Source organism: Botrytis cinerea, chromosome 13 (assembly GCF_000143535.2).
Source record: "Botrytis cinerea B05.10 chromosome 13, complete sequence".
NCBI classification, from domain to species: Eukaryota; Fungi; Ascomycota; class Leotiomycetes; order Helotiales; family Sclerotiniaceae; genus Botrytis; species Botrytis cinerea.
Genome location: NC_037322.1, coordinates 161,740 through 175,117, shown reverse-complemented (window position 1 = coordinate 175,117; position 13,378 = coordinate 161,740). Strand labels below are relative to the sequence as shown.

At 42.8% G+C, this 13,378-nt stretch overlaps 5 protein-coding genes across 5 annotated transcripts; 3 read left to right on the top strand and 2 right to left on the bottom strand.

Moving 5' to 3' along the window:
* Positions 1-86: 86 nt before the first annotated feature.
* On the top strand, positions 87-1,233 carry BCIN_13g00410 (hypothetical protein). The gene is made up of 3 exons (XM_024696610.1): positions 87-582; positions 707-1,024; positions 1,085-1,233. The coding sequence occupies exons 1-3, from the start codon at positions 250-252 to the stop codon at positions 1,130-1,132; spliced, it is 699 nt and encodes a 232-aa protein (XP_024552423.1). The 5' UTR covers positions 87-249; the 3' UTR covers positions 1,133-1,233.
* Positions 1,234-2,618: 1,385 nt separating this feature from the next.
* BCIN_13g00400 (hypothetical protein) lies at positions 2,619-5,889 on the top strand. The gene is made up of 5 exons (XM_024696609.1): positions 2,619-3,445; positions 3,625-3,960; positions 4,014-4,377; positions 4,442-4,783; positions 4,858-5,889. The coding sequence occupies exons 1-5, from the start codon at positions 2,649-2,651 to the stop codon at positions 5,506-5,508; spliced, it is 2,490 nt and encodes an 829-aa protein (XP_024552422.1). The 5' UTR covers positions 2,619-2,648; the 3' UTR covers positions 5,509-5,889.
* A 322-nt stretch (positions 5,890-6,211) lies between these two features.
* Bcceg1 lies at positions 6,212-7,817 on the bottom strand. The gene has a single exon (XM_001547460.2). It carries the CDS (start codon positions 7,595-7,597, stop codon positions 6,428-6,430), a length of 1,170 nt encoding a protein of 389 aa, XP_001547510.1. The 5' UTR covers positions 7,598-7,817; the 3' UTR covers positions 6,212-6,427.
* Positions 7,818-9,445: 1,628 nt separating this feature from the next.
* On the top strand, positions 9,446-10,290 carry BCIN_13g00380 (hypothetical protein). Its single transcript, XM_001547459.2, has 2 exons — positions 9,446-9,771; positions 9,887-10,290. Exons 1-2 carry the CDS (start codon positions 9,558-9,560, stop codon positions 10,099-10,101), a joined length of 429 nt encoding a protein of 142 aa, XP_001547509.2. The 5' UTR covers positions 9,446-9,557; the 3' UTR covers positions 10,102-10,290.
* Positions 10,291-10,335: 45 nt separating this feature from the next.
* On the bottom strand, positions 10,336-13,062 carry BCIN_13g00370 (hypothetical protein). The gene is made up of 4 exons (XM_024696608.1): positions 12,706-13,062; positions 12,387-12,583; positions 10,434-12,318; positions 10,336-10,381 (listed from the first exon to the last, which is right to left on the bottom strand). Exons 1-3 carry the CDS (start codon positions 12,906-12,908, stop codon positions 10,448-10,450), a joined length of 2,271 nt encoding a protein of 756 aa, XP_024552421.1. The 5' UTR covers positions 12,909-13,062; the 3' UTR covers positions 10,336-10,381; positions 10,434-10,447.
* Positions 13,063-13,378: the final 316 nt, after the last annotated feature.

Genomic DNA, 13,378 nt, shown 5'->3' with positions numbered 1-13,378 from the left:
GGTCCAGATTGGAGAAGTAAGTCAGCTTGTTCATTCCTTCCTTTCTCGTTGCCCTCATTCTCATCGTTTTCTCCATCTATAAAACAGGTTTCTAATCATCTTGTAACTGCTGCGGGGTTGGTCATTGGTATCTGTGTCATTTTTCAGTACAAACCAGAAATTCACTTTGTCGCTTCCATTCCTACCTCGAATTATTTCTTGTGTGATTTCGCAAACAAAAACTTTACAACTCGAACTTTGATCCATTCCATGAACGCGACACCTCGAGAATTAATTTCTATATCTCAACTTCTCAGAGATATAGGAATCCACTACATCAATTTTACAACCAACAAAGTGATCTCAATACTTCAAAGCATTCAAACAACAATGACTGAGATACCCGTCCAAAATTTCCAGCCGCAGGTGCCAGATACTACCGCTGGACCTCACGAACATACCTACATTCCACGCGCTGACGGTGCCATTATTGTTAATGGTGTTGTCTACGTTCGAGAAACCAAGACTCCAATTCCAGTCGTACCTACACCTGCTATGCCATCCGTACAATCTCCTAACCTCCAACAATTTTATGCGTTTGCTGCAAGTTCAACCTCCAAACTTTTCTCTATTCACTTTACTATTGCGCAAGTTGCGTGTGAAATTTGTCCCTTGCAACAACATAGCCTTTCTTGTCTTCATTACTAACATGTCTTCTTCGCTTTAGGCAGCTCAACAACAACACGTTTACCCTCAACCCGCCTTCCAACCTTACCCTTACAACCCTTATCTTCAATTCGCAGGCAACAATCAGCAAGTACCTTTCGGTGCAGGCTATGTTCCCCAACCTGCCATGAACACCTACGGAGCTACCGGTAGTGAAATTCAATTGCAACAGATGCAGATACCAGAGGCGAGCAAGAAGCAAGATATGAAGCCGTCTGATGATGATCCTTTTCGCATGTATTGGGTTCGGGAGCTCGATGATACCTGGACCCAGAGAAATAGATTGACGATCGACAGTGGTGATATTGGTGAAATCAGAGTAAGTTTCATGCTTTGTTGTGGTTTTGATATATTGCTGATCAGTGGTTTCATCGTATAGTGGTATGTGACTGATGGTGTTTTCTACGCCGCCAGATTGCCTGCTTAATTTCAAGGTTGATGGCAACAGATGATTCGAAGGGAGTTACCAAACGGCGAGGAAAGATGACAATATTTCATTCATCATTCTTCCAAATGCTACGAAACTCAAGCCGAACTCTCTCCACTCAGTTTGTGGACCTCGGTTTTTACTACTACACACGAACATTACACAATGCTACCTGGATTTGAAGAATGATAGGATGAACGGGGCGATAATGGTGATTTTGGGGAACAGCTCGTCGTTACAATATGGGTCACTTACTTGATTTGGGTTTACTGCTTCATTTCTGCGTATGAGATATGCACTACTTATGATTGCTCATATTTTGCAGTGAGTACTGGCTGTCGCCTGGATTTAAATGGCTTGTGTATAGACTTTTGATCAATACATCGTAATTATCAAAGGATTTTGCATGTATAATTGCAATGTGATGATCTAATCTGTCTCAATTCCATGAAAATATGTGTGCAGGAGTCGTTGCTTTGTATGGACAGAAAAGGATGTCCGTCTTTCATTTTGAATGTAGTCTTTTCGACACTGCACCTAGAACGTTATTGGTGATTCATCTCATAATCTGAAATACAACATCGAATTGAGATGATGTGAGGTTTGCAGCACAGCCTCTGTGGGATAAAAGTGGCTGAACTAAGACATATTGGGGCTAGTGCAATTCCGCAACCACACCTCATATATCACATCTGTGTCGAGACCAAATCGACCTAAAAGCATATTTGCAACTTGAGAGTTGTGTACTTTAACAGACTTTATAGTCTTACAACTGACTTCAAATGATCATAGATTCACCCTTGTATTTTTGATACAGGCAACTGACATCAAATTAATTGCTCGGTCACGAAAGTCCGTGAGCAACGATTAGATGTCCGGTTGACGTTTCAAACATGGAAAGAAAAGGGCGAATGCGACCGCCACTTTATGATATCTTCTTAGGGGGCTTCATGGCTTTGGTCGTTTGTTTCCTTCAATTATTCTAGGAATTGTTTGTTCGCCTCATGCATGAAGACTTTTCGCCGCAGTACTGTTTCATGGAGTATACGCATTGCCTTTCTGGGTTTGGAGCTTATTTAAGGTTAATTTCGCGATATTGATGGCACTGGCACTAATTAAAAGATGGCAACCAGGCGTGAGGGATCATTCGATGTCAATACCTAGGTATTCATGTTTTCCTCCAACGCAAGCGCTGAAGAGGATATTCGAATGTCTACGTCCCAGGATCTGTCAATTTTAATTAGGAATATCACGCAGTCTGTTTCCACTATCCTTATCTATAGCGGAATTCCAGGAATCAGGGATGTGCGGGTGGGAGGCCCCATCCGATGTCCTTTCCCGGATCAATGGTGCTTCATGTAGGTCTAAAATAAGACAGTGCTCTGATGGGGCGATTTTGGAATCTTATTGTTAGCGCGTAAGTTAGGACACTATTGTATCGCAATGACTTATATACTATGTATCCCTTGGATCTCTTCTCTCATCAGACCGTTGATCGATCTCCGTGTTATTCATCATGGCCTTTTCACAAGAAGAAAAGTCGGCTGGTCCGACGGCACTCTTCTATGAACGAGTTCAGGGTGATCGGGATTCAGATCCTATAATGGATGATGTTGATAGCAGTAGTATAGATACGACGGAGGGGATTTCAATGGCTACAATTAGATCAGATCCTTTAACGTATCTAAAAGCAAGACTCTCACAATGGGGCTTGTTCGCATGGTTTCCAGTACATGGGCAACAAGCTTATACAGAGATAGATCCTAATTACTCCGAGGACGAAAAGGATTCAAAAGTTCCGGATAAATCGTCTTTTGATGATGACGATGCCTACACAGCAGTCGAGGAGGATTCTCCATACCCGGAAGTCCGAGCCGCAGTTAAGAACTATGATGAGGATGTACCCGCGAACACAATTCGTGCTTGGACTATTGGATTGTTGCTGGTAGTCTTTGGGGCATCTATGAATACTCTTTTTTCTCTTCGATCTCCTTCGATCGGTCTAGGCGCGTTGATTGCTCAAATTATCGCTTGGCCTTTGGGTCATGGATGGGCCAACGTGATGCCAAAGAAGCAATTCAATACCCTTGGTTTGAAGTGGTCATTGAATCCGGGGCCTTTCAATATCAAAGAACACTCCATCATTGTCGTTATGGCAAGCGTAAGTTTTAGCGCAGCATATGCTACTGATATCTTGCTTGCCCAAATTGCGTTCTACAAACAAGATTTTGGGTTGGTTTTTCAAGTACTTTTGGTTGTTTCAACTCAATCCATTGGTTACGGCATTGCTGGTATCTTGCGCAAGTTCTTGGTGTAAGTACTCTATCCAAATCTCTTTTTCATTGTTCCGATTTGAATTGTGTTGTACACTGGCTTTCCCTTAATTGCTTTGCCTTTCTTGAGCGCTAGTTCACCCACACCATTCTGTTTCGTCTGAAAACCCTATAGACCGCGCACAATTTTTAATAAGTATACACTAACACACAACTCAGGTATCCTGCAGCAATGATCTGGCCCGCCAATCTCGTCAGCGTTACTCTCATGAACGCCATGTACGAAAACAATGAGAGACCCGATCCCACTATTTTCGGGGGTACAATCCATCGCTACAGGTGGTTTGGATATGTTACTGCTGGTGCATTCGTTTGGTACTTTATTCCTGGATTCTTGGCTCAATTTCTATCGGTTTTCGCCTTCACTACTTGGATTGCTCCTGACAATGTTATTGTTAATCAACTATTCGGTGGTACAAGTGGTCTTTCTCTCATACCTTTGACCTTTGATTGGACTCAAATTTCCGGGTTTATTGGGAGCCCGATGATTCCTCCGTAAGTAATGTTCAATGGTAGCTCTTCATCCAATACACTAATGCATATCATAGATGGCATGCAATTGCCAATACACTCATCGGCATGGTCTCGTTCTACATGATTGGGGCATCAATAATCCATTATTCTGGCGCATGGAGTTCAGAATTCCTACCCATGAGTAATAGTGCTACATACGACAACACCGGGGCTGCGTATAACACTACCAGAATCCTAACCGAAGATTTTACTCTCAATCTTGCGGAATACAAAGCATACTCACCTCTTTTTCTGTCAACTACTTTTGCTCTCTCTTACGGGTTGTCATTTGCAGCGATCTCTTCATTGATTGTTTACACCTATCTACACCATGGCAAGCAAATATGGGCTCAATTCCGCAATAGCACTAAACAACAGAATCCTGATGTTCACATGAAGGTATGTGTGCTCTATCTTCTCGTCCCCAGTCTAACACAAGGTATAATACTAAGCTTGTTCACAGATGATGCAAAAATATCCTGAAGCTCCCACTTGGTGGTACATGTCTCTCTTCATCCTAATGGTCGGACTCTCCTTCATCACCATCCTCGCGTTCCCCACCAATCTCACCTGGTGGGCTTTCCTCATTGCTCTGGCAATATCGTTCTTCTTTTCATTGCCCATTGGCATTATCCAGGCAATTACCAATACACAAATTGGATTGAATGTGTTGACAGAATTTATTTTCGGGTACTTGCAGCCAGGAAAGCCGTTAGCTTTGATGATTTTTAAAACTTATGGGTATGTCACCATGAGTCAGGCGTTGGGGTTTGTGAGCGATTTGAAATTTGGTCATTACATGAAGGTATGTATTTTCTCTCCGTTCTCCTTACGTGATCTCATCTGGCCAAGTCCCTCGCTTATCTATTGCGTCGTTAGATTCCACCAAGAACAATGTTCATGGCTCAAGTAGTCGCCACAACCTTTTCCTGCTTCATCCAAGTAGCAGTCCTTAACTACGCCCTAAACAACATACCCGAGATCTGTACTCCACATCAACCCTCCCATTTCACCTGTCCTGGGGGTCGCGTTTTCTTCTCCGCATCCATAATATGGGGTCTCATTGGTCCGCAACGTATCTTCTCTCCAGGCCAGATCTATTCCGCCCTATTCTGGTTCTTTGGCCTCGGAGCCATCCTTCCCGTAATATTCTTCATTCTATCCAAGAAATTCCCCAAATCACCAATCAAATATCTAATGGCCCCTTTGATATTCGGCGGCGCAGCAGTAATCCCACCCGCGACTCCTCTCAATTATCTCAGCTGGGGAATCGTCGGATTCATCTTCCAAAAAGTTATCAGACAGAAATATTTCGGATGGTGGAGTCGTCTTAATTACTTGACGAGTTCAGCGTTGGATTTGGGATTGGCCTTGAGCACGATATTCATTTTTGCAGCTTTTACGATTAATGGGATAGAAGCGCCGGATTGGTGGGGAAATAGTGTTGTTAGGAGTACGCTGGATGCAAAAGATGCGGCGGTGCAGAAGGTGGTGGGCGTGGGCGAGCATTTTGGTCCGAAGGTTTGGTGATTATTGAGGTGTTGGGGATAGTGTAATTTTGCAACGGGTTTGGCACTAGGTATGGAGGAGTTGTTGGCATTTGGTTATTGGGGGCTTGCTGCTGCTGGAACACCCAAAGTTCTGGATAATTTGAAGCCGTGGCAGGGAGTTAGGTGATCGGAAACAAGAGATGGAGAGAAAATGTGTAATAGTGGTTGTTATTTCGCTTCTTGCATATTCTTAATGTATTACGGTATCTATCTAATGTACCGAGTTTTCTTACCCCTTGTTCTTGTTTCATCATAAGCGACGACATATGTGGTAGGTCTGCAGTATATCATTCAGGCGGCAGTCTTCGATATCCCTTCTGAGACTATGGACTTGAAATATCGAGTCGAGTTCTTCGAGTAATTCTATCTAGTATCCTGCTCGGTTCTGTTCATGTTTTGCTAATGCATGGGTTGTTTCCTCCCTTTCCCTGCTATCATGACGTTCACAATGATAGCACAAACAGCTTAAGTATATGCGATGGGAATAGATGTATGCGCTGCATACACCTGATCTGATGCAGCGTTGACATGGATGCGGGCTCCGATGAGAACGATTATCGCCCTTCAATCCCCGGTGTGGAGTCAACAATGAGAGTTCCAGCTTGCGGATAATAGCTGGATATAACCTAGGAGTACTCCTAGCATGTGCACTCAAAGGAGCACATTCATAGTAGCTTGCGTGTTGAACATCAATAGTCATCAAAGGGTATCATTTCCTATCGTTTGCTCCATTCCCCTTTCGCTTGCACCAGACGGTAACAGCTGTTCCATGTAATATACAATAAGGTACAATTAAGGATTCTTTTCCGTTTGCCTAACGCCTGAAGATCGTCTCCAAAAGAAACATGCCTAATACGATTTTCATACCCTTCGCTATCAATGAGATTCCCATTACATACTTATGCAGCGGCAGCGGCAGCGGCAGCAGCTTTCTTCTCCGCATCTCTCCTCTTCCATGCATCCCTAATTCGAGGTGCAGCGGCAATTAAATCCTTCTCCGTTACACGATCCCGGATACTTTCAATAACGCTCTCCACTGTACTTGTATGGTTTGCAACCTCCTTGTCATCTCTGAACTTCATGTATCTCCATCTTTTCTTGTCGTCCATGTAACATTCTACTATTCGGTCGTTGAGCGGTTCGTTGAGTTCCTTCAACTTCTCCCATTCCTCTGGTTCTAGATGCATAGTTCCATACCATTCATCCTTTCCATTGCCTGCATTGACGGATAGGTTGCAAACCGGAATGGCATCGTAATCAATGTATGGCTCTGTATTTCCTTCTGCGAGATCCATAGCATCGGGCTCAACGGTGGGAAAATCGAGCCCGAGTTTAAAATCGATACTATTCTCGTTTTCGGGTTTCCATTTCAATATGTTTTGATCTGTTCCATGTTTGTATTCCGAACTCCTGCATGTGAAAATCAAGCCATCGTTTCCATGCGGCAAGTTTGGTAGAGTTTGTCGAAACATCATTTCCATCGCATAGCCAAATTCCATTCGCTTCAACTCCATCAAGAAGTGGAAGTAAGGTATCTCTTGAGGGAAGTTGCGCAAGAGATCTTGGTACGGCGAAAAGATCCTTTCCGAGAAATATGCAAGTCGTTTGTCGAGTGTGCGATTCATAAGACTGTTCCCATCCAACACCATACAATCGAAGACGAGGAATTTCGGCTGCATCCCGTTTGGGGTCTTGTCCATGACCAATTCCCCATCAATCAAAGTCTTTCTATGGAATCCTTCGATGTCGCGAGGAATAGGAAAATGAAGACTCCCTTTAGGTACATACCAGTAATCATTCCTTCTATCGATCAAATAATGACATTCTTCGTGGGCCTCATCGTCGGTCAGATAGAGTAAGTAGCGAAACCCATCTGATTTCTCGCACACGTAATAATCTTGTCGCGTCAATTCATCGAGATGACGTCTGGTAAAACTGACAGGCTGTGCGCCGGGGAAACTGGGATTGGATCGATTGAGTAGCTGCGCGACTTCTCTTCGCATGTGAAATAATATTTCGCCCTGTGCCTGGATACCAGGGGCTTGGATGTCGTGGACGGGACCGCTCATCTTGTCGAGTGGCTATGGATGTGGATAATGATATCGATATGGGATTGTATAAACGCGATATATTGTTTGAGCTGTTCGAGGCTGGGCTGGGTTGTAAGTAGAGTCGTAGTTCAATCAGATCGTTTGTTGGAATTTTTAGTGGTTTGGTAAGGCTGAAGATCAATCGGCATTTAGGTTAAAGTTTTGACCGACATGCTATTTTTATGGGCTAGAGCCAGTCGCTAATGGCTAGGTGCTCTCGAGGTACTACCATTTCATTGTTCTAGATGGGTCAGGTTACATTGGCATCATCCCATTATCTGAGAGTTATATCATGTAAATATAATGGTTTGTTCAAATATGATATACTTATCTGTTCTTTCTGTTGCATCATCTTTGCCAGTCCTTCTATTTGAGGTCTTCACTGCTTCAATGAAAAGGGGCATCGAGATGCCACTTGCAGCCTGTTTGTGCCAAAGGCTTTAGATATATATATCAGATATTGGTTCTTGAGCATTTCCCTTCTTCTCATAAATCATCAATCGATCGAGTATTGTTGAAGCAAACTAAAACGTATCAGATCGCCTCAGGAGTGGGAGAATATCACCATTCGTCTATCCCTCTCATCAGACGTCTAATTTAGTTCTCTCGTTGGAGTCTCTATTCCTACCTGAATCGCCTGTATCGGAAGTACTAGATATGACTGAAAAGAAGGTATCATCGTGGGATATTTCATTCTCAGTGTCACCCGCAGGCTTTTAATTTCTCTCTTGGGAGCTTCCATCCTAGGACGAAGTGCTTGAATTAGAAGCATCTGATTTGGCCGAAGTCGAGGCATTACCGTAGGATATGGCGTTTCCAGCTTCATCTACTGATTTTCTATCTCCCCGTATGGAAGTTCTTCTATGCGATAAACAATCTGTATTGAAAAGCTCCTAGTTTCACTGAATTGAAGATATCATGGTCGGTCATATCACCGGCGATCCTTCCAATCCTGGCATATTGCATCTGAGCAACCCCTATCTTCGCTAATCCCTACGTTGTAGATTTTTGAGACTTTTCATTTACTCGATATCAATAGTGAGTGAGATAGTCTCTGTGTAGTATAGCTGATTTTATTGTAAAATTGAGGATCTTTGTCCATTGCGGAACTGGCTTTTCGTCTTTCGGGCACTGATATTGAACTAATCAAAGCATTGTGAACGGCTCGTACCGGTCTCCTCCCTTCCCCTCACAGCCACACCCGTAACGTAGCATCGAACCTCAAATATAAAATACCCCAAGATGTAATTACCATCGCTAGTTGTATTTTTGAGCCGTCACTGCGTAACCTTAACAGTGATCTTTTCAAAACCGCCACCTCGGTACAACATTACACAATCATATAAATAAAACCCTATGCATCCTATTCTATCAATCTAGACATCCCTTCCATATCCTCCATCCTCTTCATTCCTCTCCATGCAGTGTGAGCCTGATGAAGAAACCTCATGATTTTAATTCCCAACACGAGAACCCCGAGAACCCGTACCTGACATCATGAATCGTATCTCGTATTCTTGCAGATCGTACTCTGCGTTGGAGGCTTGGCAAGGAGGATGGCAACGAACGAGCCAATGAGACGAAAGAATCTTCAGAGATTACTGGAGATAAAGGTGGCTAGGAGATCGACATTGCGGATTATGCTTGTTTTGACTGTAAAATGTGCAGATTTTAGATTTGGACGCTGTTGTGTATGGTCTGTAGGATATGTGAGATGATGTATTAGGGATCCGGGACGGGAGTGTAAGAATGGGATGGGGTACGGAAAATTTGATATATAAGAGTAGGGGTTCTGCTGCGTTGTAAATCTTGAAGATCTTTAACACAGGTGATATCAATTGAATTCGTTAATTACAACATCATCTCTTCATACAATCATACCTCATTGCAACACTTCACACAATCAAAGCTTCCCAAAAACTTCCATACATATACGAAAATGCGTACCTCCCTGCTTTCTATCTCATCCCTCCTCGCTCTCCCTCTCACAACCTTGGCCGATTTCCATTACGGATACTCAGATTACACAATCACGACTGCCACAGGAAGATATGCCATGATTTTACCAGCGTCTCAGACGAACTGTACAGAGGCATATGATTTCTATCCCAAGGGACCTTTTGGTTTTGAGGTTCCCACGGGCCAGGTGAAGGGTATGCTTTTCTCCTTTCAAATTCTCCTATCGAGCTTCACTCATTCTTTTTCGTATTTTCCCAATCTGCAAACTTCTTCCCGAAGAAAAAATGACAGAAACTGACACACCACCAGTTGCCATCTGCGGCGTAGAAGTCAATCTCAACGTGACCTCGGGATCTTGGTACACAAGCTCTAGAAATATCCTAGAAGGCAATTGTACAGCCGTTAACACGACGAACCCAACGGCCGGAGTGAGAACCCCAGTTTGTAGCATTGGATACAACAGTGGCTCTAGCTATACAGATATTTGGAGTTGTCCAGGTGCTGTTTGTAAGAGTGAGTTGTAGGGAATGAAGTGGGAAGTAGAAGAGAGAATCAGTGGCATGACAGAATTATGATAGAGAAAATGGCGGGAAAGATGATGGCTGGGCTGATGGTTGAATTGGTAGATGAAAGCATCAAGGCATGCGTATTATCGTGGATACAAAAAGTTATGTCCTAACGTAATGTAATAAATAAATATAATGAGCAATGAATCTATACCCAAAATCTGTCTGCATGAGAAATAGTTTATCAATCCTTGAATTCGAACTATCCTATTATAACCACTAAGAGATAACCCTGTATCTGTGAATTTGTTAGCTAGTTGTAAGTGGCAATCTTTGACAGTCAAACTAACCTCCTCTGTGTACTTTAGGAAAGCTTTATTGAACCAATCTGTTTACCTATGTCGGCAATCCGTTTATCCAGCCCTCTGTCTTCTATCTCGAATACCTCTCTCAAGCTCACGTCATCTATTACACCCTCGCTAAAATGTTTGTGCACCAAATCATCAACCCCTCCCTGTTGGACCTCATACGGAGAATCCAATTCCTCACTAACAGCACAGCTTTCTTCCATCCGCTCTTGTATCGTAGAAATCCAACCCTCGACTTCCTTGATAAATGGATGGTCTCCAATGACATTCTTTATCTTTTCTCGCAAGTTTTTATACAGGAACAATGCATCCTGGAACTGCGATAACTCTTCATAACAAAGACCTGGCCTGTCACAAGTTGTTTTCCAATCCGTCCAACTACCCCAACCTTCGTTTCTAACCCTAATCAAGAGACATCTCTTATACATGACCATCGCTTCCTTGAAACTTCCACATTCCTCTAGAATATAGCCTAGATTATAATGAGTCCTGGCTTGCAAATAGCAATCATCTGTTTCGAGCAATATAATTTGGAAGACTTTGATAGATTCCGATATCATGCCTCTGGATAAAAGAATAAAGCCTAGGTGCTTTTGGTATTCATAGTACCAATATTGCCTCTTACCCAGTGATAATTCCACGTATTCCATAATGTAAATACATAGACTGTAAGCTTCTTCAATCTTTTGGCCTCCCAATAGAACGTAGATCAAATGGTTCATACTGTCGAAGTAAGTATTATCTAGGCTTCGGCCATGTTTACTGATTTGATGAATGCTGTATCTATATATCTTCTCGGCTTCTGGACACGAATTTTTATTTTGGCATCTGATCAACTCAGCGAGAAGCTTGAGTGCATCGCTTGTCATTTGATGACTGCGGTCCAGATTATGGTCATTTAAGAATTTTTGTATCACTAACCTAATGATTGATTCGGCTTCTCCAAACTGACTATTTTTGTACAAAATAAAAGCTTCGAGGTAGGAGAGTCGAATGTAGAAGGGATGTTCAGAGCTCAGTTGTGATTGTTGGATCGCTTCACGCAAACTTCGAGAAAGGTATGTCGCATCTAAAAATTTCCTTCTCAACAAAAGCTCCGTTACAATTTCAAGATAGATCTCCATTATTTTGTAATTATTGAGACAGCTCTCCTTCAGCCTTGCAGCTAGGAGTTGACGATATAAGTATAAGCAGCTTTCCTTTCTTTGCTTACGTAGATTTATCAAATGCTCGAGGCTCAAGATGATTGCTGGGTTATGATCTGGCAAAGTCTTCCTAAGTTTCCGAAGCCTAAGTCTCCACTCTTTAAAATCTTTGTCCCACACATCAATCAATGGGTTGGATGGAGGTGCAAGCACCAGTCCGCGCCGAGAACCACGCGTATTTTGAGGGGTTGGAAATAGATCAAGCTCAAACAACGGACTCCACGGAATTCTTTTTCCTGGGATATGTGCGGGTTTTACCACAGTGTTAGGTATGTAAACATATTTTATTTGGCTAGAGAGGGCGGATATTGGTCTAGTTATTCTTCCGTAGCATTCTATATCGCTGCGAAGCTCATTGCCGGAGACAGTCTGTTTAGTTTCCATGACTTCGTCATCCAGATCTAGCGGTGGCATAGAGGCTTCAATCTCCAACCGTTGAAACAATCGAGCCAATCCGAGAGATCCATGAACATCACTTTCTCGACTGAACGGTAGTTGTTCCAGATCCATAGCGCTACTCTCCTCGGTAACACCTAGGGTTTGAGGTACCTCATCCATTGAAGTAGTTCCATATGGGTAATCTAATATAGATAGTTGCTCTTCGAGTGAGGAATACGGCCCAGCAGATTCCAGTGGGATATTGGTGTCTTGATACGAGAGATCTGAATGCCCCGAATCAAACATTAGAATGCTTTCGATAAATGGGTAATTATCTTGAAGAATATCAAACCTTGAGACAATGGGCTTTCATGTGCATATCTTCTCTTCAGCCTTTGGATCCTTTTGGGATCCGACACACGTCTGTCTCCAATAATAACCTCCGCGGTGCCGCTTTTTCTGTCATTTTGAAGAAGGAGCTTCCTCTCCGCCTTCCTGAAATTCTTCTTCAAACCCCATTCCTCAGTCTTCCGTGTGAATTGACGTTTTCTATAACTAGAATATCATTATCTTGATTTCAAAGTACATTCTATTAACAGAGGCGGAGAAGCTTCTATATGTGACATCTCATCTTTCTCGCCCAAGAACTAAAATAGAAACCTAGCACTTACGTAGGGCAAAAGTCGAATCTTCTTTCGAGTTCACGAGCAACAGTAGGGTATGTCTGGTTCTCGTCTATATATAATTGTTGTATGATTGGTTTGAATTTCAACCATTCTTCTCTGGAGAGGACTTTGTGGCATCCGGTAGATAGTGAGGACTGTGCTTCGACATCCGTAAGCATATGACTCTCGATAAATGTTTGGCGTGACATGATGTTGATGGGAGGATTTGGTAAAGACGAATGCGCTGAAATGATGAAAAAAGAAAAAGTGTTTCGTAGATAATTATTTTATCTCCAGTACGGGAAACCTGCTGTGGAAGGAACACTTTCTGTGATGCCAATTGAAGAGCAAGTTTTGCTAGGCTAGGAATTACAGAAAATGGAAACACCCTGATACTTATCAGCCAATTTTGGAGAGCCTCGCCTTGCGATGCATTTCAATGGCTGACCAAAAGTCCCCTTCCGGATCAGGTTTCCCAGGCCTTACCGTACTGCGTACGTATCAACAAAGTAAGCCAGCTCATGCACGAGTGGCTTTACCCAACATTGTGATGGTAGTAAGCTAGGTTGAATTAAATGTGAATGATTGGGTGAGAACAAAAGTCCCTCACTTATCATTAGCCGACCTTGAAAATCTACCTTGTTCATTCCGCAAGGCAAAGGGTATGATGTGACAGCAA

What these genes read in the sequence shown, in the direction of transcription:
- BCIN_13g00410 (XM_024696610.1), top strand. Translation starts at nt 250, where the DNA reads ATGAACGCGACACCTCGAGAATTAATTTCTATATCTCAACTTCTCAGA. An exon ending in AACAATTTTATGCGTTTGCT is followed by an intron (nt 583 to 706) that starts GCAAGTTCAACC and finishes TCTTCGCTTTAG; the next exon opens with GCAGCTCAACAACAACACGT. An exon ending in GTGATATTGGTGAAATCAGA is followed by an intron (nt 1,025 to 1,084) that starts GTAAGTTTCATG and finishes TTCATCGTATAG; the next exon opens with TGGTATGTGACTGATGGTGT.
- BCIN_13g00400 (XM_024696609.1), top strand. Translation starts at nt 2,649, where the DNA reads ATGGCCTTTTCACAAGAAGAAAAGTCGGCTGGTCCGACGGCACTCTTC. An exon ending in ATCTTGCGCAAGTTCTTGGT is followed by an intron (nt 3,446 to 3,624) that starts GTAAGTACTCTA and finishes CACACAACTCAG; the next exon opens with GTATCCTGCAGCAATGATCT. An exon ending in AATTTGGTCATTACATGAAG is followed by an intron (nt 4,784 to 4,857) that starts GTATGTATTTTC and finishes TTGCGTCGTTAG; the next exon opens with ATTCCACCAAGAACAATGTT.
- BCIN_13g00370 (XM_024696608.1), bottom strand. Translation starts at nt 12,908, where the DNA reads ATGTCACGCCAAACATTTATCGAGAGTCATATGCTTACGGATGTCGAA. An exon ending in AGATTCGACTTTTGCCCTAC is followed by an intron (nt 12,584 to 12,705) that starts GTAAGTGCTAGG and finishes TTCTAGTTATAG; the next exon opens with AAAACGTCAATTCACACGGA. An exon ending in TGAAAGCCCATTGTCTCAAG is followed by an intron (nt 12,319 to 12,386) that starts GTTTGATATTCT and finishes CGGGGCATTCAG; the next exon opens with ATCTCTCGTATCAAGACACC.
- Bcceg1 (XM_001547460.2), bottom strand. Translation starts at nt 7,597, where the DNA reads ATGAGCGGTCCCGTCCACGACATCCAAGCCCCTGGTATCCAGGCACAG.
- BCIN_13g00380 (XM_001547459.2), top strand. Translation starts at nt 9,558, where the DNA reads ATGCGTACCTCCCTGCTTTCTATCTCATCCCTCCTCGCTCTCCCTCTC. An exon ending in TCCCACGGGCCAGGTGAAGG is followed by an intron (nt 9,772 to 9,886) that starts GTATGCTTTTCT and finishes ACACACCACCAG; the next exon opens with TTGCCATCTGCGGCGTAGAA.